Genomic DNA, 21,205 nt, shown 5'->3' on the forward strand with positions numbered 1-21,205 from the left:
CTCCTGCCTGCACAACTGAGGTGTTCCCGTGGCTCTTTGCCCTCACAGTCGCAGATCCCTTGTCCTGTGGAGTGAAGATGGTTGAGCACATCCTGGTGGGCCTGTCTAGTTCCTCTTTATTGGCCAGTGGGGGGATGAGTCCGTGGGATTTGTATTAAGGGGAGGAAGGGTGTCCCCACTGTGCCACAGACATGACCGTCTCTCCATTAAAACTTCCATGTCCTCCTCCCGGCAGGTTCTGTGACTCTCCCACCAGTGACCTGGAGATGCGCAATGGCCGGGGCAGGGGCAAGCGCATGCGCCCCAACAGCAACACACCGGTGAACGAAGCAGCTGCTGCCTCGGACAGCAAAGGGACCAGTAACAGCAGCAAGACCCGGGCGGGAGCCAACAGCAAGGGGCGCCGGGGCAGCCAGATCTCCTCGGACCACCGCACCCCACCTGGCGGCACAGCCGAAGATGTGAAGGCCAGTCCCTCCTCTGTCACCAAGCGGAAGAGCAAACCCCTCTCTGACATGGAGGTGAACTCCAGCTCGGAGGACTCCAAGGGCAGCAAACGCATCCGCACAAACTCGATGGGCTCGGCCACTGTGCCATCCACCACGGTCAAGGTGGAGCCTGCTGTCCTGGACCGCAACTGCCCTTCTCCCATCCTCATTGACTGTCCCCACCCCAACTGTAACAAGAAGTACAAGCACATCAATGGGCTGAAGTACCACCAGGCCCACGCACACACAGATGATGACAGCAAGCTGGAGGCGGACGTGGACAGCGAGTACGGTGAGGAGCCCTCCCTGCACGCCGACATCGGGAGCTGCAATGGGGCTACCAGCTCTCAGAAGGGCTCTCTCTCACCAGCTCGCTCGGCCACCCCCAAGGTGCGCTTGATGGAGCCACACAGCCCCTCCCCGTCCAGCAAGTTCAGCACCAAGGTCCCCTGCAAGAAGAAGGTGAGTGGGGAGGGGGACACAGACCCAGGTGCCCTGTCCAATGATGGCTCCGAGGATGGTCCATCGGTGGCTGATGAGACAAGTAATGACGACTTTGACTCTCTGGAGAAGCGATGTGTTGATAAGGACAAGTCAAAGAAGGCCTCTGGTGCTAAGCAGGAGAAGATCACTTCCAAAAGCTTGAAGTCTGCCAGACCCATTGCGCCAGCGATCCCCCCACAGCCGATTTACACCTTTCAGACCGCTACCCTCACCACCGCCAACCCTGGCTCATCTGCCGGCCTTGCTACCACCGTGGTGCAGACCATGCCCAACAGCCCCCAGCTCAAACCTATCCAGCCCAAGCCAACAGTGATGGGAGAGCCCTTCACCGTCAACCCCGCCCTCACCCCTTCCAAGGAAAAGAAGAAGAAAGACAAGAAGAAGAAGGAGCCCAAGGAGGTGGAAAACCCTTTGACTCCTGGCAAAGCGTGCAGAGCGGAGGAAGGCAAGAGCCCTTTCCGGGGGGAATCCAGTGACCTGGGAATGAAAGGCGAGGGGCTACTGAATGGTTCATCTGACCCCCACCAGAGCCGGCTTGCCAGCATCAAGGCTGAGGCGGATAAAATCTACAGCTTCACCGACAACGCGCCCAGCCCCTCCATTGGCGGTGCCAGCAGGCTGGAGAACACCAACCCAGCCCAGCCCCTGACCCCGCTGCATGTTGTCACCCAGAACGGGGCAGAGGCCAGCTCGGTGAAGACCAACAGCCCAGCCTACTCAGACATCTCTGACGCTGGGGAGGATGGGGAGGGCAAGCTGGAGAGCGTGAAGGCAAAGGATCCAGAGCAGTTGGTCAAGGAAGGCGCCAAAAAAGCTCTTTTTCCCCCACAACCTCAGAGCAAAGAGTCTCCTTACTACCAAGGCTTTGAAACCTACTATTCCCCAGGCTACCCCCAGGCCAGCCCAGGTCCCCTGAACCCCGGTGGGCAGTCTGTGGCCGAGACACAGGCCTTGAAACTGAAGAAGGATGAGGAGCAGGAGAACCCAGACGTGAAGGTGAAGAGCGAAGGCTGTGAAGAGAAGAAGGCAGAGCTTGGTGGTGGCTCCAGCCAGCAGCCCTCGGTCATCCAGCAGCGCCCCAACATGTACATGCAGTCCCTCTACTACAACCAGTACGCCTACGTGCCGCCCTATGGTTACAATGAGCAGGGCTACCATGCTCACCTGCTGAGCACCAACCCTGCCTACCGCCAGCAGTATGAAGAGCAGCAGAAGCAGCGGCAGAGCCTGGAGCAGCAACAGCAGCGGGGACTGGAGAAGAAGGCGGAGCTGGGCTTGAAAGAGAGGGAGGCAGCGCTCAAAGAAGAGTGGAAGCAGAAGCCACCCATGCCACCAACGCTGACCAAAGCCCCAAGCCTCACGGACCTTGTCAAGTCGGGACTGAACAAGCCCAAGGAGCAGGGAGGTCCTGACATGGCCAAATCTGTCATCATCCCCAAGCTGGAGGACTCATCCAAGCTATCCGGCAGCCAGGTCACTGAGGGTCTCAAGGTGAAGCTGAGTGAGGCCAGTCACCTTGGGAAGGAAACTGCTGAGACTAAGGCTGGCTCTGAGTGTGGCCGGCAAGCAGAGGTGGACCCTGTGCTCTGGTACAGACAGGTAATGCCCTACCCTGTCCACCAGCCCAGCTGGGTGTTTGCTTCTGGAGGAAGCCCCTCACCATGGCTTCGCCACAGGGCTCTTCTGGGGCCATCACCTTGGAGAACACGTGTTTTCCTCTGCTTGTAGTGGGACTCCATGAGATTCCCCTGGGGCCAAAAAAGGGATGGGGCTGTGAGGCCGTGGGTGGGCTCAGGAGTGCTGGGGAAAGAGGAGTGGAATTTCACTGGTCTCCTCCAAACCCAGGCTGGGTTTGGGACAGGCAGGGCAGGGGGAGGCAGGTGTTCTGATGGTTGGCTCTTCTTGCAGGAAGCCGAGCCCCGGATGTGGACCTATGTGTACCCGGCGAAGTACTCAGACATCAAGACGGAGGATGAGCGGTGGAAAGAGGAGAGGGACCGGAAGTTGAAGGAAGAAAGGAATCGAAGCAAAGAAGCCTCATCCAAGGAGGACGGGAAGGAGAGCACCAGCTCCGAGTGCAAGCTGACCCCCACTGAGGAACCTCGCATGGTGGGGAAGGACCCCAGGCCCAGTGTCCACGTCCCCGTGTCCTCACCCCTCACGCAGCACCAGTCCTACATCCCCTACATGCACGGCTACTCCTACAGCCAGTCGTACGACCCCAACCACCCCAGCTACCGCGCCATGCCCACCGTCATGATGCAGAATTACCCAGGTGGGGAGCCAGGGTCTTCCTGGGGACGTCCCTTCCCAGCTGTCCCTGCTCCCAGGATGGGGGGCAGCTGTAGGACATCCTCTCGCGCACATACAGAGCCATGTGCTCCCACTGTGCTGCCCGAATCCTTCCTGTGCCCTGACTGCTTTTCTCTCCCCAGGATCATACCTACCTTCCAGCTATTCCTTCTCTCCGTATGGGAGCAAGGCGTCCGGCAGCGACGACAGTGACAAGTCCCGAGCCAGCCCCAGCGTGAGCTGTAAATCCAGCTCAGAGTCCAAGGCCCTGGACATCCTGCAGCAGCACGCCAGCCACTACAAGAGCAAATCGCCCACGGTGAGGGTCAGGAGCACACTGGCTTTGCCCAGCTCTGCGGAACAGTCCCTGGATCCTATACTCAGCTGGGAGCAGCTCTGCCAGCTGTACCTGCTGCTGTGGGAGACCCACAGCCATGAAGTACTACCACATTACAAATCCTTTGGGATGGACGAGCCAAACCTGTGAGCAGGGCTGACCCAGGAAAGCACTGGGGCTCCTCCACACCCTGCAGGAACCCAGTGACACTTGTCCACAGCCTTGGAGCTGGTGGGTGGGATGCAGGGGCTGTCTCCATCCCATGGCTCCTGCTGGGCTGAACTGGGAGACAGAGTTTGGACACAGGGAGGAAAAAGCTACCCTCAAGCAGGACTTGTGTCCTCCCCATGGCTTTTGGGCTGTGACCCCTCGTCACCTCATGGGGGGTCTTTAGGCAAAGGCAGGGAATATCACCCTGAGATATGCCCTGGGGTGGCTGATCATATCTCTCAGCATGTATCTGCTTTCTCCTCTCCAGATAAGTGAGAAGACGTCTCAGGAGCGAGACCGCAGTGGCTGTGGGGTGGTGGGGGGCGGCGGGAGCTGCAGCAGTGTCGGGGGAGCTGGAGCAGGAGAGCGGAGCAGTGACCGGCCCCGCACATCGCCCTCCCAGCGCCTGCTCTCGACGCATCACCACCACCACCACCTCGGGTACTCGCTGCTGCCAGCGCAGTACAACCTGCCCTATGCAACAGGTGAGAGCTGGGCCAGGCTCGGAGGGACTGGGAGGGAGCTGGACTCACCCTTGGGCTGCGGGAGCCCTTGTGCCGTCCCCCGGTCTGACTGGGTGCCTGGCCTGGGCTGCCAGCTCCTGACACTGCTTCTCCTCCACAGGTCTCTCCTCCACAGCCATTGTTGCCAGCCAGCAAGGCTCTACTCCCTCCCTATACCCACCTCCCCGGAGGTGAGAACGGTAAGGCACTACTCCTGCCAGGATGGGCACGGAGGGGGTGCCCTCAAGGGTTTAGGGTCCTCCCGTTGCCCCAGGGGCTCGCGGGAGCTGACTTGCCCCTGGGTTGTGGCAGGACATGAGGCTGGACATGAGGCTGAGGATGCCTGGGCTGTACGAGACATGTGACTGGCTCACATGGGGAAGCGCTGGAGACTCTCTTTAGACATCAGTTGAATGGTGTTAATTGTTCTGCTTGACGTTCCTGCTGCGATCCGAGGCAGACTCTGTCTTCTCCCCCCGTCGGACACACACTGACTGCCCCCCACACCCCCTTTGGTGAGTGGGATAGCTGGTACCTGCGGAAATATTTATTCTACTGGGCACCAGCGCTCGGGACGGAGGCGTCTTGCCCGTCTGGTGCATATGAAGAGGAAACAGAAGCACTGAGGTTTCTTGATGGATTTGGGACCCCACCATGTCTCTTTTGAGCTGCTGCTTCATGATGGGACTGGGGGCAGTCGGGGGCTCGGAGTGTGGGGCTGAGCCTGCCATGGGGTCTCAGGAAAAGAAGGGCTGGCTTACAAGGAGCCATGGCAGGCGTGGGGGGGGCTGTTGTGAGCCTGGAGATGGTGTCACCCTGGCCGGAGGGAGCCGTGGGGCACAGGTTTGTGCTGCATATGAGGCTCTCCCTCTCCCAGTCCCTCATCTGATCCTGCAGCCCAAAGCACCCACCGCTCTGTGCCCATGGGCTGGAGCCACTGGTGTGTGGCTGATGGCTGGAGCAGGGCTGTGGGAGCTCCTCGCCCCGGTGAAGCAGCCTCTGCTCCAGGGGGCTGGGGGCAAGTGGGGCACAGAGTTGGGGGCTGTGCCCGCCACCCCAGCTGGGGCTGTCAGGGTCCCCCTGTGCCATGCACGGTCCAGACCTGCCTGAAGGTCCTGCCCATCACTTTCCAATTGGTTTTTGAGCTGCAACTCAGTAATACCCCCGGCCTTTTCTCTGCCCCCCTACCGTGGCAAATGCTCCCCAAACCCTAGGGCAGCTGGGGCATCCTGCTGGGGCATGGCTGTAGCTCTCCTTTTCATCCACCTTTTGCTTTTAGGGCGGCTCCCCCAGGCTGTGGGCAGGGCGCAGCAAGGAACAAGCACACTTAGGTTCTGCCAGAGGCATGTGGGGCTGTGCTGGTCCCTGCTCTGGCCTCGTGCTGGGGCTGGGGGCACCAGGCCCTGGAGGAAGCTGGTCCCTGCTCCCGGCTGTTCCCCAGCACTGAGGACAGGGGCTTTCTGGTCCTCTGCCCCTAGCCCCAGAGCAGCTCTCCCTGGGCCGACGCTCTACCTCGGCCCTGCAGCGGCTGGGCCATCCTAGCTCCCCCCTCTCCTGCTGCCTGGCTGCGGGGACATGGAGGCTGTGGGTTTCGGTTGCGTGTGTGTGTCCATGTCGCACCCGGCCCCAAGGGCCGCTGTACGGGGATGCTCTGCCCGCCGGGCTCTGTACATACTGTAAAAAGCAATTGTTTGAAAGCTGTTGTTTTGGGTTTTGTTTTCTTTCCCCGTTTCTCCCCCATCCCACTGTATCCAGCTGGAAAGGAGGTGCTGGCTGCTCTCGGCCCTGGTTCAGGTGCCAGCAGTGTGGTGGCCCCAGCCTGCTCTTGTTGTTTGACTCATTTTTCTCCCGCTCTTCGTTGTCTTTGGAAGGAGGCGTGCCCAGCACGCTCCACAGGGACAGGGTGGGCGATGCCCAGCAGTGGCTCGACCCACCTCAGGTCCCTTCCAGAGCCACACACAGCTATGGGGCTGGGGACTGGAGGGGTCAGGGTGCTTGGGGGAGCCCCACATCCCACACGTGGAGGAGTGTCCCACTGGCTGCTCCTACCTCCAACCTCGGCCAGCCCAGCACAGCCTGGTTCCCAGCATGGCCGGGGCACACCAGCGGCTCCAGGGGCACAGAGGAGGGTGTTGGGGCAGGGGGGCTTGGGGGGTGCCACAGACTTTGTTGGCAGTCGAAGGGTGTCAGGGGGCTGCTCCCCACCTTCCCAGTTGGGTCCCAATTGAGTCTCCCTTTAGGTGTTAAATGAAACAACCGTTTATGCAGAGTAGGTTTGAGGTTTGATGTATCTGGGTTCTCTGGGTCAGTTGTTGCCTGTGGGCCTCAGTTGGCCCCCGCACTGCGGGGGGTTCCCACTGCCTGGCCCCCGACCAGGGTGTCGGACCGTTGGTGTTTATAGCTCTTGTTTCCATTGGCGTTGCTGTGTTGGGTTTCATTTCAGTCTTCCTGACTCTGCCCTTCTGTAAAGTGTACATTATTACCGAGTTCCCTGTTTTTTTATATATATATATATATAAATATATATATATACAAACTGTACTCTTCTTGCCTTTGTACATTTGGGCAAGGAGGGAGAATAAATCTTTTTAAGAGACAATCACAAACCTGTGAGGGTGGCTTTTTCTTCCTGTTCCCCCCAAGTCTGGTCCTTTATCCCCAAAAGCTGTGGCCAGTGATTTTTGGGGGTGGGAGAGGAGGTTACCCCATCTCTAGGGCATCTGAGAGGGCTCAAGCAACTTCATTGGTTTGAGGCTCCATCCCTGCGCTCCTGCATCCGGCCCCTCCACTCTGCCCCAGCACTCAAAGCTCCGGGGGTGCTGCAGCTGAACTCTGAGGGGATAATTTGGGGCAGAACCCTCCAGGTTGAACCCCTGGGCACCAAGGTCCTGCCCTCCACCATTGCCTCAGGGAAGGCACTGGGTGAGCAGGGGGTGCCATGGGGCAGGGCTTGGCTCCTCCAGCTCCACCACGGAGCTGATCCGTGCGGGAGGCAGCACCCAGGGGCAGCAGAGGCACCTTCCACATTTTCTAGAGGGTGTTTCTGAAGATACCAGTGATCTGAGACCTCCACATCTGCCCGCCTGTGCTGGAGGCAGGGCAGGGGAGAATTTAGAATTGTCAGACCTGAATGTGCAGTGGCACAACCTTGTCACTGCAGCTCATTAAGGAGCTCTGATGAGCCTCACTCCAGCTTCTGTGACCAGGATCCTGCACTTTACTAGTAAAGGAGCCAAGTGGTTCCCATTCCATCACCTTCAGGATGTGCCCAAGCAGAGCACCATGTGGTGGCAGCAGGGCCCTGGCACATGCAGGGGCAGGAGCAGAGGCAACTCCAGCTGTAAGAAGGGATAAAACTGGGCCCTTCAAAAGCCAGAAGCAGCACTTAGTGCTGCTTCAGCCAGAGAACACCCAGTCCACAGGTCTCTGTCAGGGGTCCATCAGCACATCCCAGCTCTGATTCTAAACTGATTTAGGGTCTGAGGAGGGAGCAGAGCCACCGGCCCCTTGATTTCATGGGAGGGGAAGGAGGGCAAAAGAGACACAAAGTTTATTTATTCATGCACATTCTTATCGCAGCCCTACCTCACTCTCCCCTGACCAAACACTGATCGTGGTGGTTATGGAATGTGAGAACACCCAGGAACAATCCCACGTGCTGGAAGAGCTGAGGGCATGGGCTCCTCGGACACAGGTGACACATTCCCCTTCCCCTGGGGCCTGTCAGAGCCAGTCAGGATACAGCTCCCATGGCACAGGGACAGAGCACTACCTCCTTCTCCAGCATTAGACAGGGCAGGGCTGGGACTTGACCTACTGCCAGCACCATGGCCCCATCCTGGGAAAGCCCCTGGATGGGGAGAGCATCCCACTCTACCTGCCCCGACACAACCCTTTGGTCTGGATACAGCCTTTAGCAGCATCTCAAGCTTTGAGCTCATGCCTTTGGGAAGGTAAAGAGGAGTAGAGGAGAGGGCCCAGGGCTGCTCCGTACTGGTCGTGGGTGGAGGGTAAAGGCAGGAGCTTTTCCTGGCTCTTTGACCATCCCAAACATCATAGCATAGGTCAGGAAACTGTTCGTCCCAAATAAGCAGCCCCAGGTGTGTGAAGTTCATCTGAATGCCCCTTTTATTGAACGCTGTGATAGTGCAGTGGGAACATGGAACAGGGTTAAGACTGCGTAAAACAAAAGCTGAAGAGCAAGAATTTTCAAAAGAAAAAAAAAGGGAAAAAAAAAAGACCAGTTAAACCAGCATTGGAGCAGAGACGCATGGGGGGTTTAATGTAGTGTTAAAGGATAAACTTCAGTGTCTCCTGCATGTGTCCCACACCAAACCAGGCTGTTTGCTTTATGTCTTGAGTGGGGAATGAAAGAGCACATACTGGGCAGGTGGGAGGCACTGCCATGGGTCCGGTGGAGTCCCGGGGGTGCACCCCAAGCAGGGCCCAGGCCCCGGGGCTCCCACACCACACAGCTGCACGGGAAGAGCTTCTATGCCAGTTCATAAACATCTTCCTTTTCCTAGTGATGATTACATGTGTGATAGATAGTTCTCTAGGCAACATGTTTCAATGAGAGTCAACTCTGGGGATACACAGCCCAATCTAACAATGAGAAATGCACTTGCAGTCCAACAGAAACTTGGCTTCCCTTTCCTCAAGAAAGGAGGTGGAACCCTCTCTCCCCTCCACAGCATGTTGGGGTCCCACTGGAGTCCCCACTGCAGCTACTCTTCGTCGGAGGAGGAGCTCTGATCCAGGGGGTACACCATAAACATCACATCCGGCCGCAATGGGACTGCGGGGTGACCAGGCCGCACGATCTCAAAGCCCAAGAAGCTGAATGTCTTCAGGAGTGGAGCTACCAAAGAAAAGGAGATCTGTTACCACCAGGAGTGATCCTCTACCTGCCTCACCCTCAAGCCATAAATATCCAAGAGCATGGAACACCCTCTGGGAGTGCATCCAGAGCTTCCTGCACAGAGAAGAACTACATTAAGGTGACAGCCCTTTCCAGCAGGAAGTTTTGTCTCTTCCTGGGCTCATCCAAGTGTGAAGGGGATTTGAGCTGTGCAGCTTTGTCCATGTTTCTTCCTTCCTCTGACAAACAGTGATGGTTGGTCATCTGCCTGCACCAGATGCACATCCCCACTTTCCCAGGACACACGTGGCCATCCCACAGGTTTTATCCTGCACTTCTCTGGGCCCTGAAAGCAGGACAGACAGCAGCAAGCAGGAACCTGCTTAGAAAGTAGGCAGATGTTGTCTCCTCCATAAGGAGGTCCTGGAGCTCAATGCAAACTCCAGACAGCTCTGTGCAGCTTGGGAGCACCCCAGAAAATTCACATGTGGGAATTCTGAGTGGGGTCAGCGCAGAAGCCCCCACACGTCGGGGTTGCCAGACAAAGTTCTGTGACACAGTGACTATTACTGAAACGATGGCTTCCCTGTGACCTATGACAGTCACTCCAGTGAAATGTCTGATCCCTACAGGCCTCTCGGGTGATCAGCTCCAAGGCACTAAATGGTCAAGCAGAGCTGCTCCTGGAGGTATCTTCCAGGCAGCGCTGAATTTCAGCTGCACTTGGGACCTGGGGTGCTCCACAACTCCTACATATAAGCCCTGGTATGGGCTGTCCCATGTCCCCAGCCTGTCACCCACGCAACCACTGCTGCTGGTGACATAACAGCCAGCACTTAATCTGCAAATTATTCTTGGCATGGTAATATGGGATGATGACATCTTCCTGGGCTCAGCTCAGCTTAGCTCTACTAATGCCCCTCGTTTTGGAGAAGTCAGTGCAGCTCGTGAAGCTGCAGAGTAAAATTAGAGCTGGGGTTGGAATTACTCGCTGGGTTACAGCCTGTGCCTGGTGGGACTTAAAGTGACATGTCCCCAGCCTGGTACCTCCTCCAGCCCTCCATGCCTTAATCCCTCACCCAACATGTCTGTCTTTAGATCCTAAAGCCCTCAGAGCCATAAGACTCTCCAGCCAGGGCTAGGATTACCTGTAAATCTGGAAAGTGCAAAAGTGCCAGGAGATCTTTAAAAAGCAGCTGAATTACAGGGCACTAATCTGGAAGCACTCGTTTCCCATCTAATAACTCCTCTCTGGTTTCACCTTCCACATCATTGCAGCCTGGTGCCAAACAGAGACTTCACTGCTTACCAAAGGTGGAATATTAACTGGTTCTGGAGGAGAAAAGCCTCCCAAGTCATTCAGGAGCAGCTTTCTGCACCAGAGTATTTAATGGCAAGGCACAAAAGCATCATATGATATCAAGGAATCACGGTTTGGGTTGGAAGGACCTTAAAGCTCATCCAGTCCCATGCCCTGCCATGGGCAGGGACACCTTACACTAGACCAGGTTGCTCCAAGCCCCACCCATCCTGGCCTTGGACACCTCCAGGGATGGGGCAGCCACAGCTTCCCTGGGTCACATGTGATGTTGCCATCTAGCAGATCTGCTGGAGAAACCAAAACACTCCCTCACCCTTAACCTCCAAAAAGGGCTTATTTCCTCCACAAGAAACTACTTCCGTGAGAACGTCACACGTAACGACGCCTGCAATAGGAAGGGTCCCATGGGCCTTGCCCTGGAATTCCCAGGTTTCTGTACAGCTCCAGCAGCACCATGTGGGCCGTTGGGACAAACCCAAGCACGGGGGTCAGTCCTCACCTCGATCTTCTCTGCTTTTTCTGAAGCAGATGAAGACGTAGTTGACTTTCATTTTTTCTTCAGCAAACTCCAGCAGAGCTGACAACCTGCCAAGGAGAGGGAAGACAAAAGGACGTCAGCTCTAGGAAGTTCTGTCCTGAGGAAGCCTCTGTGTGTTATCAAATTATTAACTGGATGTTTTCAGGCACAAAGATTGTTTACAGCCCCCTTCCAGTGAACAATGGGTGTTGAAACAATGGGCTTCCTGCCCTGCAGATCCAAGAGTTGTCCTGGCTCCTAGTAACCGACAAGTCCCTGTCCTGGCAGCCCTGAACACCCTCCCCACCTGTGGTGCTTAGGGACTGAAGCCTTTGTGGGCAGGAAGCAGAATATCACCACTGGTCCCAGGCCAGGCTGCATCCCCCTCCACTGGCAACACACACGGGGGAAATGTAGGAACTCTGTGCTTTTTGGGAAGGAAAAACATCCAGAACTGAGCTCCTGGCAGGCAGAGAAGGAGAACAAACCATCCCTGGAGGAGCATGTGCGCAGGCAAAGCCGTTTCCCGAGCGCATGGACTGGGATGGCACAGCTGCTGCACCCTGAATCCTCACTTCCTGCCTTTCCAGTTAGATTATTTCTGCCACTTCTTGATGGAAGCGGCGCTGCATTAACCCCTCTGCGAGCCCCCGGGGTGGCACATGGAGCCACCACTGTCACTTGTAACCACTGGCGCTGCCAGAGCGGTGACAAACTGGCCTTCACATCTCATTAACCAGCCGTCAGCACAGGGGATTAAATTTGCAAGGGTTCTGTTAATATGTAAATGAACCACTTTAATTATGGCCTCTTCTTGGCTGTTTCACCCAGCTAAAAATAACCTGACAAAACTGCGCTTTAAGTCACAATGACACTGGCAAATAAATCCCCTCTCAGAAGGACCCACTCCCTGGAGAGCCGAGAGATTTATGGGCTGACTGGAGAAATTACACAAACATTTATCTGGACTTGGGGTCAAATGAGACAAGTGTGAGACAGCAACAGCACTGCCCCCTCCTGAAGGTGCCCAGTGAGGGGGTTTTTCCTTAATTAGCCTGCGTCACTTAGGGATGAAGCCTACTTGGAGATTTAGGAGGAGCTGAGAGCTCCACAGGGGAATTCAGCAAAGCCACAGCTCCTTTGCAATGGAGACCTCTGGCAGTGCATTTGGCAGGAAGGAGCTGCTCTGGAAGCTGCGTTTGCACAAACTTCCCAGAGCTGAGCTGTCTGGACAAAACACAACTGGAGTCTGCCAAGAGAAAAATCAGAGCTCCTGGCAGAGCCCAGCACCAGTGTGGCAGTGCTCCAAGAGCAGATCCACCTACTGATGAGGAGAGCATCCATAGGATGGAGGGTTTTTTATTCCTGAAAGAGAGAAAAATCTGCCAAGATAAGACTTGTCAAGTGGCCAAGAGAAAAATAAAATGAAAAAATAATAAAGTATCAGAGAAAGGCTTGTTGGCTTTCCATACCTAAGTATGCAAAGATTCATCTGCTCATTTATTGCTTGTTTTTCATTAGTGCTGGGACTCAAAAAATAGTAACTCATCTGAAGTATCAAAATACATCCATGAAGGCCTAACAGGACAGTTCTCTACAGACAGGGGAGCAGGATGTGCTTCAGACACACAACCCAGGAATGGAGCTGCTGTTGCTCAACTCATTCTTCCTGCACACACAACATGGAATCCTAGCACTGTTTGGGTTAGAGGGGACCTTTAATGCTCATCTCATTCCATCCCCTGCCAGTGATACCAGGGACACCTTCCACTAGACCAGGTTGCTCCAAGCCCCATCCAAGTGGGCTTTGGACACTTCTATGGATGGGGAGTCCTTAGCCATCCACGTAAGCAAAGCCCTGCCCCACCAGGGAGCCACGGCTGCAGCTCTGGGATCCTGAACTTACCCTTCTTTGCTTCCATCAGCTAATAATCCATCAGGGATTTCCACAAAGAGGCTCTGGTTTGAGAGCACTGCATCCCAGGAGGAGGTCTTCACCTCTGTGACCTTGTACTGGAAGTGGACAATGTGAGGCTTCCCTTCATGCACTGGGACATCTTGGCTAACAGTGATCTTCTCATCCTGGGAAAACAAAATCATCAAGTCCTGAACAGCTAGGGGACAACTGGAGAGAGCAAATGCAAATAAATAGCATTAGGGTTTGACTGAGAAGAAGATTATGCTTTTCCCTTCCCCTTTCACTGGCTCAGGGACACATCCTGCAGTTCTCAGCCCTCAGAGTGATTTCTACCCAGGGGTAGTGATGGATCATGAACTGTCCTTCAAAGAACACAACTGGACCCAATATAGGCAGCTGCCACAGCCTGACCAGTCAAAACCAGTGCCTCCCCCATGCCCAACATAGCCTTTCTGTTCCAGGGATAACCACAAATTGCTTTCCCAGATTTTCCAACCCATGGTTTGCCTCCTGGTGTAAGAGAGAGAAATACAGTGCAGGGAGATCCCAGAGCAGATCTGAGGCTGGTGAGAAGGTCTTCTCCAGAGACCACAAAGACCACAAAGGCACATGTCCCACTCCAGCCCTGCCTCAGCAAGAATGCCAAGCATGTGGATCTCAGATCCAGCTCGGCAGTTCCTAGAAAACAATCCCATGGTTAAAACTCCATTCCTCCAGACAATTCTGGCAGGCAGTTGGCTTGCCCTGTAATGATTTCCATGTTTCATTGCAAAGAGCCCCAGTGAAACAGCAAAGACCTGAGTTAAGGCTGTCACTGCAGGGGAAGCTGAACTGTCCCGTGTGCTGGTGACAGCTGCTGCATCCCTGTTCCCTTACATTCCTAGTCACCTGCACAGCTCTGAAGGGCATAAGTAAAGCAGAATCCAGGATCATGCATGCTCTGCTTCCGAGTCACGGGAATGCCTGGGAAAGCCATGTGTCCCTCCCTCCTCAACAGGTGGGCTGGGCAGTGGTTTCCTCTGGGTCATTGGGGGAGCAGCCGTTCAGCCTCCAGGTGTTTTAATTTAACAGGGTGATTAATTCAACAGTTCCTCACAAGCCCTTCCTGCCTCCTCAAGCTGCTATCCCAGTGCCTTAATTCCTATTACCTCGTGTCTTAAAATAGCTGCCCCTTGGTTTGACTATTGTGACAAAGAGGCCACCGAGGACGACCTTAATGCTGGTGGACAAAGTAACCCCCCATGCAAATCGGGAGCTGCTTGGCCTCGGTGAGCGGAGCAGAGAAAGCTGCCCTTCGTTTAAAGCCCACAAAGCTAATCTGAGAAACAACTTCACCAGAATAAATATCCTGTAGGAAATAAGTTTATTCATGGAGTTTGAAAGAAGTCTGCGTGGCTGAGTTCACTAGTTTTAAGCCAAATGCACCAAGAAAAGCACCCACAGCTGCTCCAGTGAGATCAGGCTGCTGCAGAGCCCTGAAAGAGTTCTGCACCATAGACATATTTTAAAAAAACAAATCCAAGGGGATTATGTGCATATCCCTCAGCAATGAATTTATAGGAGCCTTTTACAGTTGTTGTTAAGAGTGCAGAAAGCATCTCTGTTCCAGAAAAGATGCTCCTCTCCAGAAAAAGCTCACAGATGATGCTTTTCTCATACTCACAAAACCAAAACCAGGGTGAGGAAGTTGAGGAAAGAGGGCTGGGATTGACACGTGGGAGGGGGAGGTGTGCCTTTGGGTGGGAAGACTGGCAGGAGCACTGCCATAGGAGGGGAAAAGTGTTCCAAGCCATTTGCCTTGGAACTTTCTTGTCACCAGTTCTGCCCTGTGCTCCAAACCCAGCAAGGTTGTTCTCTGAAACCCCTCTGTGACAGTCCAGGAGCCAAAGGCAGCACAACCACAGGGATTAGCGGAACCAGTTCCCCCAGTTCAGTGGGAATTATGTTTACACAGCTCAGGCAGCTGACAGTCTATTTCTAGGCATCCAAACAGAGATGCTGGGGAAAAGAAGCTGTTCATCTGAAGCAGCAGCAGCCCAAAATTCTTTGGAAGCTGCTCAAAGCAAAATCCTGTCTACACAACAAGTGCTCAGTTTTAATTCACAAGGGAAAAATCACCCCACAAAATCCCCCTGCCATGTTACTGTGGACAAAAAAAAACCCCAGCAGACTCTCTCTTACAAACTGCTGCCCAAAACCAGCTCTCCAGCCCTTGGCTCCATTTCAGCAACACAAAGCCACAAGGACCAGCTTCTACTTGGTTGTAGTTCACTGAGCACAAATTTTCCAGCCCAGCTCTGCTCCTCCCAGGAAGGGCAGGGGAGGCCCCAGCGTGCTGGCAGGGTCAGGAGAAAGGATGTTATGATCCACCCCGACCAAGCAACTGTAGAGAGCCATGGAAGCTCCGGCTGCTGGCATGTGCTGCACCTGCAGCCTCCTGCCAAGTCTGCCAGCCAGGGCACGTCCCAGATGTCGCTGTGGCACTCCCAGCTCCAGCAAAGCTCCTTGGATGGAGGGCTGATATTTAAGTCTCTTAACACAAAAACACCAACACCTATAGGGAACCCCAGCTGTTTAATTTACAGCGCTGCTGTATCTGAGCGCTGTGTGTGCTGGGGGAGGCAGCTCCTTCGGAAAGGTCATCCCTTGGACTGCAACAGCTGATACAGCTGGAAAAAGGACTTAAGCTTTTGGATCCAGATTCCTTTCCAGGTCATGCTGCTGGCTGCAGGCTGAAAAGCTCAGGCTGCTGTAACTACAGCACTGCCAGACGTGGGCAACCAAAGGGCAGAGAGCCCCTGTAACCCCCACCTGAGGTCTGACACACCTGGGGCCCCTCATTCCAACACAGACACTGAGGGGCTGCAGCACGTCCAGAGAAGGCAGCAGAGCTGGCAAAGGGTCTGGAGCACCAGGAGTGGCTGAGGGAGCCAGGGGGGCTCAGCCTGGAGAAAAGGAGGCTTATGGGGGACCTTCTTGCTCTCTGCAACTCCCTGACAGGAGGGTGGAGCCAGGTGGGGGTCAGGCTCTGCTCCCAGGGAACGAGACAGGACAAGAGGAACAGGCTGAAGTTGCATGAGGGGAGGTTTAAGTTGAATATTAGGGAAAATTTCTTCACTGAAAGGGTTGTCAAGTATTGAACAGGCTGCCCAGGGCAGTAGTGGAGTCCCCATCCCTGAAGGGATTTAACAGCCATGTGGATGTGGCATTTGGGCACATGGTTTAGTGGTGGCCTTTGCAGTGCTGGGGAGCAGTTGGATTTTACCTTAACCCAAACAATTCCATGATTCTATGTTATAGAAGGGGCTGATTTTCTGACAGATTCTGCTAGTTTTGTCAAGCAATAAAGGCGGGAAGAATTCCATCCATATTTCCGGGATGCAGCTATATGGATGACATCCCTGTGCCTACACACCACTGCCAAAATCTCTGCAAGTTCATGGCTGTACTGAAAACTCCGAACTGTGATTCCTTCCACCAGCTCCCCCTCCACACTGAGCCCATTTTTTTCTGCCTCTGGGCCTTGCCTGGTGGTGCACACAAGGCTTGGCAAAGCTGGCTGGCAGGAGTTTCACCTGCAGGGTCTCCTGTGTCTCATGTAGATGGAATTCATTATTTGTCCTGAGCCCTCTTGAATCTATTTTTGTACCTTCTTTCTGTGACAGGGAGTCTCTTGTGCTGCTTCTCTGGAGTACACACCCTTCTAATATCTGTGACAATTCACCTCGAGCATTAAGCTGATGGCACATTGTCACTAGAGGCTCACAGGTTGACGTTTCTTCACAAGGGAAGCAGGTAAGGAACGTGTTAAAAATTCACCAAAGGAAACTTTGAAAGCAGATGTGAGGTCTGGCATTCTTTCATGAATTCCAAGAGGAGGCTCTGGGAGCTTCGGCCCAAAAGGTCTGTATCATTCCATCATGTAACGCCTGTGTGCCACCCACAGGGCAATTACAAATCAAGTCTAACAACACCTCTGGCTCAACAGCCAAATTTGCAAGGTAAGCATAATTTTAGGCTGCCTCATCCCTGGCATGTGGAAAAGCAGGCCTTGTCCCAGACAGATGTGAGCCAAAGTCACACAAGTGACAATTATTCTACAGGAAGGAGCAGCCAGATCTCATTCAGAAGGACAAGTCCCATGGAACAAAGAGGGATGAAAAATGAGAGAACTGCACAGAGCCACATGCTCCTGCAAGTCTGCAGACCCAAACCTTTCTGTTCTTGCCCTGCCCTTGCACATGTTCTAGAAACACCCCAGGCTGGGAGGTGGGTGGCTGCCTTTCCCATCTGTACCTGGGTTCAGGCAGCTCCCAGGCCCCAACAGCTTCACCTTCCAGACAAGGGCACAGGAAGGAGCTTATCAACCCTTCCCTCATTGTGTTTCACCTTTCTGCTTTCCGCTTCCTTCTTCTGCCAGACATTTTCAGGAGTCCTTTCATGTTTTGATAATGCAGGCTCTGTGAACAATAGCTGCAACAGGCCCCTGGGAGCAGGGCTGGTGAATGATCTGCTGCACAGTGGGCTCTCTTTTCTTAATTAACAGGTGATATTCAAGCAGGAGAGCCCTCCCTGCAGCTCAGTCACTGAAAAATTACCTGTTCTCCCTTTTATTACCTTGGAATTCTTTGCATTTATTCCCATCATACTGCAAAAGGAACCAAACAGTTGCAACACGAGTACAGGTCGTTACTTAGACATTAAATCTTTCTTACCTTATATATCAGAGCTGAAAGAGAAGGATCCCTGCTACCCCCTCGCCCACCGGGGATCTTCGACAGTGGGTGAGGGGCATCAGGAGCACCACAGAGGCCCTGGAACGATGTGCCTGCAGCACTGCAGCTGGGGACAGTTACTCAAAGGTAAAATACTACTGCAAGAAAAGGAGAGAACATCAGGTTACATTAGCAGGGATCATGTTTTGGAGGCTCTAGCTCCCCAAACCCCCAAATCACTCATATCCCTGCTCCTCCACAGCACCCAGATGTCGACATCAAAACCACCCGCTGCCCCAGTGGCACCAGAACTGGCGTGTTTTGTTAGGAATGGAGGAGGGGCTGGAGCCAAGAACCCAGAGAGAGTGCTGAGCAACCTCATGCTAATCAGAGAGGCCTGGAAGGCTGCCAGAAGCAGATGGCTGGGAACACATGACCAGATGAGCATGCATTTTCTAGAGACAAATATCTACAAATAGATCAACAGGGCCCAGGAGGAGAAGGTTTAAGTTTCATGTTTTCAAATCGAGGAGGAATGAAAGGGGCGGTTCTTCAGACACCTTCAATGAGCTCCACAACGTCTGCGGCAACGTGTTCACAGGCACGTGAAGCATCAGACAAGTGTCCCTCACCCTAACCCTAAAAATTATAAATTTACCCCAGAGATCTACTTTTACAAGCAAGAAAACACATTTCCCTTGCAATTTCCAAGTTTGTTTGGAAGTCCTACACTTGGTCTTCCAAGCTCACTTTGGACACAACCTTTAATATCTGCTCTGGCTTTTAGGAAGCTCATGAAAGCAAATTATTTTACCTTCTGTAGCTTTGGTTCCTCTCCAGCACCACAAAAGCTCTGTGTGGAGGCTCAGTGTTTCTCTAACACAGCCTGCAAAAGCCATGCAGCAAAACCAGTCCTTCCCCAGTGGAACATTATGGAACACATCAGAGCAAAGCTCAAGAAGCAGCACCAAAACAAAGGGGTGCAGGAGGGTTTTCATGAGCACAGGGCCAGGAACGAGGCTAAAGTAGATAAACTCTGCAGCTGTACTGACAACTCACTATCTGTCCTGAAACTTCTCACTTGAGCTGTTCCCAATATAGTGTTTTTCCACTCTAATCCCTCTCCACAAGGCAGACAGGCTTAAATATCCAAACACCAAGTATGGAGCTGCACTGTCAGAACCACCTGAACCACTGGGGATCACAAACTGGTTCAGTCTGGGAGGGACCTTAAAGCATGTCCAGTTCCAGCCCCTGCCATGGATACCTTCCACCAGAAAAGGTTGCTCCAAGCCCTGTCCAACCTGGCCTCATAACCTGCCTGTGCAGGCTGCAAACCAGCTACTAAAATCTGGCATTTCTGAGTGCCAAAAACAAAATTTGCAAACGCAGTTACAACACAGGCAGAATCCCCCAAGGATCTCAGCTTCCCACCTCCTACCAAAACCATCTTTCTACAGGAAACACAAATATTCTTTCTCCATTTGTTTCTTCCTCCAGGTTTACTAGAATGGGCTCTGGAGCAGGGTTCCTGAGTGCCATGGCTTAGAGCAGGGACCTCTTGGAGAAAAGGCTATTTAAATACACCAGGAGAAGGAGGGCAAAGCCAGGGAAGCCGGGTATTTTGTGCTCCCCGGTGTGCCTGGGGTTATCAATGGGCCAGTGTGTGTTCAGTAGTAGTGGATGTGGAGAGGATGACAAAGCACTTTGTGTCGTCCCCACCCCCAGAAAGCTGTTGGCAGCTTTGTTATTCCCTTCCCTCCTCCCTCACCCCCCAGCCAACAATATACTATTGATAGCTCTCTCCAACTTTCGGCCAAGGCATGGAGAAGCTGGATAATGAAGTGGAGTTGTGGGAAAAAAAAAAAAAATCAAACAGAGGCAGTAGTTTTCATGCAAAGCAGCTCAAGACACTTCCCAGTTTCACTTCCTCTGACACATGCAGAAGTCAAAACACAAGTCTCCCTTCAATCACCGAGCCCTGCCTGTGGCACTGCCCAGACCTGCACACCATCACTATCCCTCCAAAATCAGGATACTTGCACGTCACCACTATCCCCTTCCAAAATTAGGGTCCCGAGACCAGCACCCTCAGGATGTATGTGGGGCACAGGCTAAAAGAGATTTTGCTTCCTCCAGCTGCACTTCAGCTCCTGGGAAAAAGTTCATGCAAACACCCAAAACGTCTGATCCCTCCACACATCCGTACACCAGCAGCCCATTGCAACCCTGCTCCCTTAGGCCTGTTTGTAGCTTAAAAATTAGGCATGTGCTCCCTTCTGACCTCTCTCCTCCTTGAAGAAGCTTTCCCACAGCTTGGTTACGACCTTTCCCTGGAGAAACTCCTCAGTAAAAGTGGCTCGGCTGAGCCCTGCCTGAAAGGGGAGCTGGAAGCCGGTGTTACACTCTCAATTCTGCGGGTGTAATTTTAACTCCCTAAGCTCCCAGCGATCCTAGCCCTGTGCCCTGTCCCTGGGAAGCGCAAAGGACACCTCAGCAACTTGGGAACTCCTTCACGGTTCCTTAGCAAACCTCACACCCAGAGCCAGGCCGGGACCAGCACCTCGGGGGCTGAAATTCGCACACTTTACTGTGATTTGGGGGCTTTATTTACTTTAAACACTTAGACCAGAAAGAAGGATCCAAAGAGCTCCCCTGACTGGAGAAATGACATTCTTTTGTTTGTTTTCCTTTCTGCCCTTTTCTGAAACAGGCTATGGAGATGCGGCAGCACTTGGCCCATAATAATAACACTATGTTATTATTGCAAGACACATATCTAGGATTTGAGGAGCAAATTGCAAATAACCATTTGGTGACCACAGCACAGGTCAAGCATCTCCCACAAAGGCAGCGGCCAAGAACCCGGGCTGCTCCGTGCGCATCCTCTGGGCTCTTATCGGCGACAGAGGCGCAGGAAATGACACTCTGGGGAGTCTAAACAAGGAACAGACACACGAGATAAAATCGGTCAGCTGAGAAAAATACACAGATCCTGCAAGTTGGCGCCTGCTGACACCCAAACTGCGTGGAAAAAGCCACCCTCCCGCAGGCAGGAAGGGGTGCGGGGAGGGAGCGCCAGGGCAGGCCGGCGAGAGGTCCTCAGGCCGCGGTGCGCCCACATCCACTCCCGGGGGGCTCCTTCACGGGGAAGAGATGCCTCGATGGGGATTTTAATCGCGGAAAGGCAGAGCGGCCTCCCCGTCGTCCCGCGGCCTCCTCGTCGTCCCGCGGCCTCCCCGCCGCCTCCGCGCCTGCCCGCGCCCCGGGCCCGCCCGCCGCCGCCGCCGCGCTGAGGGGCGATAGGACAGGCGCCGCGCACCTGTCCTGGGTGTTTATCATCCTGGGCTCGGCTCCGGTCCCGCTGCGGCTCGGTTGGTCGCGCTGGTGCCCCCCGTGCGCTCCGCTCCACGCCGCACTCCGACTGACCCCGCGGGCCCGCGCGCTGACACGCCTCCCCGCGTCACGCGCCCGGCCCCACCCCCCGCGCTGTGCACACCCGGCCCCGCCCTTCGCCCCGCCCTTCGCCCCGCCCCGCG

At 54.2% G+C, this 21,205-nt stretch overlaps 2 protein-coding genes across 5 annotated transcripts in view; one reads left to right on the forward strand and one right to left on the reverse strand.

The window, feature by feature from the left end:
* Positions 1-21,205, forward strand: part of ZNF609 (zinc finger protein 609) — an 85,381-nt gene that overhangs the window by 54,550 nt on the left and 9,626 nt on the right. For 2 of the 4 annotated variants that reach the window (XM_027889675.1, XM_027889667.1), the window contains exons 5-9: positions 236-2,591; positions 2,901-3,267; positions 3,428-3,603; positions 4,100-4,316; positions 4,456-5,320. In XM_027889675.1, the coding sequence (XP_027745476.1) occupies positions 236-2,591; positions 2,901-3,267; positions 3,428-3,603; positions 4,100-4,316; positions 4,456-4,529 (3,190 nt within the window). In that variant the 3' untranslated portion in view covers positions 4,530-5,320. Of the gene's footprint in view, positions 1-235; positions 2,592-2,900; positions 3,268-3,427; positions 3,604-4,099; positions 4,317-4,455; positions 5,321-21,205 lie in introns of those variants that run through there. The other 2 variants (XM_027889685.1, XM_027889695.1) reach the window with 2 other exon arrangements.
* OAZ2 (ornithine decarboxylase antizyme 2) lies at positions 8,436-21,080 on the reverse strand. Its single transcript, XM_027889740.1, is given in 6 exon segments — positions 8,436-9,195; positions 11,016-11,101; positions 12,940-13,115; positions 17,667-17,747; positions 17,749-17,824; positions 20,989-21,080. Coding segments are annotated over 6 exon segments (573 nt in total). The 5' UTR covers positions 21,009-21,080; the 3' UTR covers positions 8,436-9,061.

Source organism: Empidonax traillii, unplaced genomic scaffold (assembly GCF_003031625.1).
Source record: "Empidonax traillii isolate 1590-97213 ecotype Southwest subspecies unplaced genomic scaffold, ASM303162v1 scaffold12:size2584012, whole genome shotgun sequence".
In the NCBI taxonomy this organism is placed as follows: Eukaryota; Metazoa; Chordata; class Aves; order Passeriformes; family Tyrannidae; genus Empidonax; species Empidonax traillii.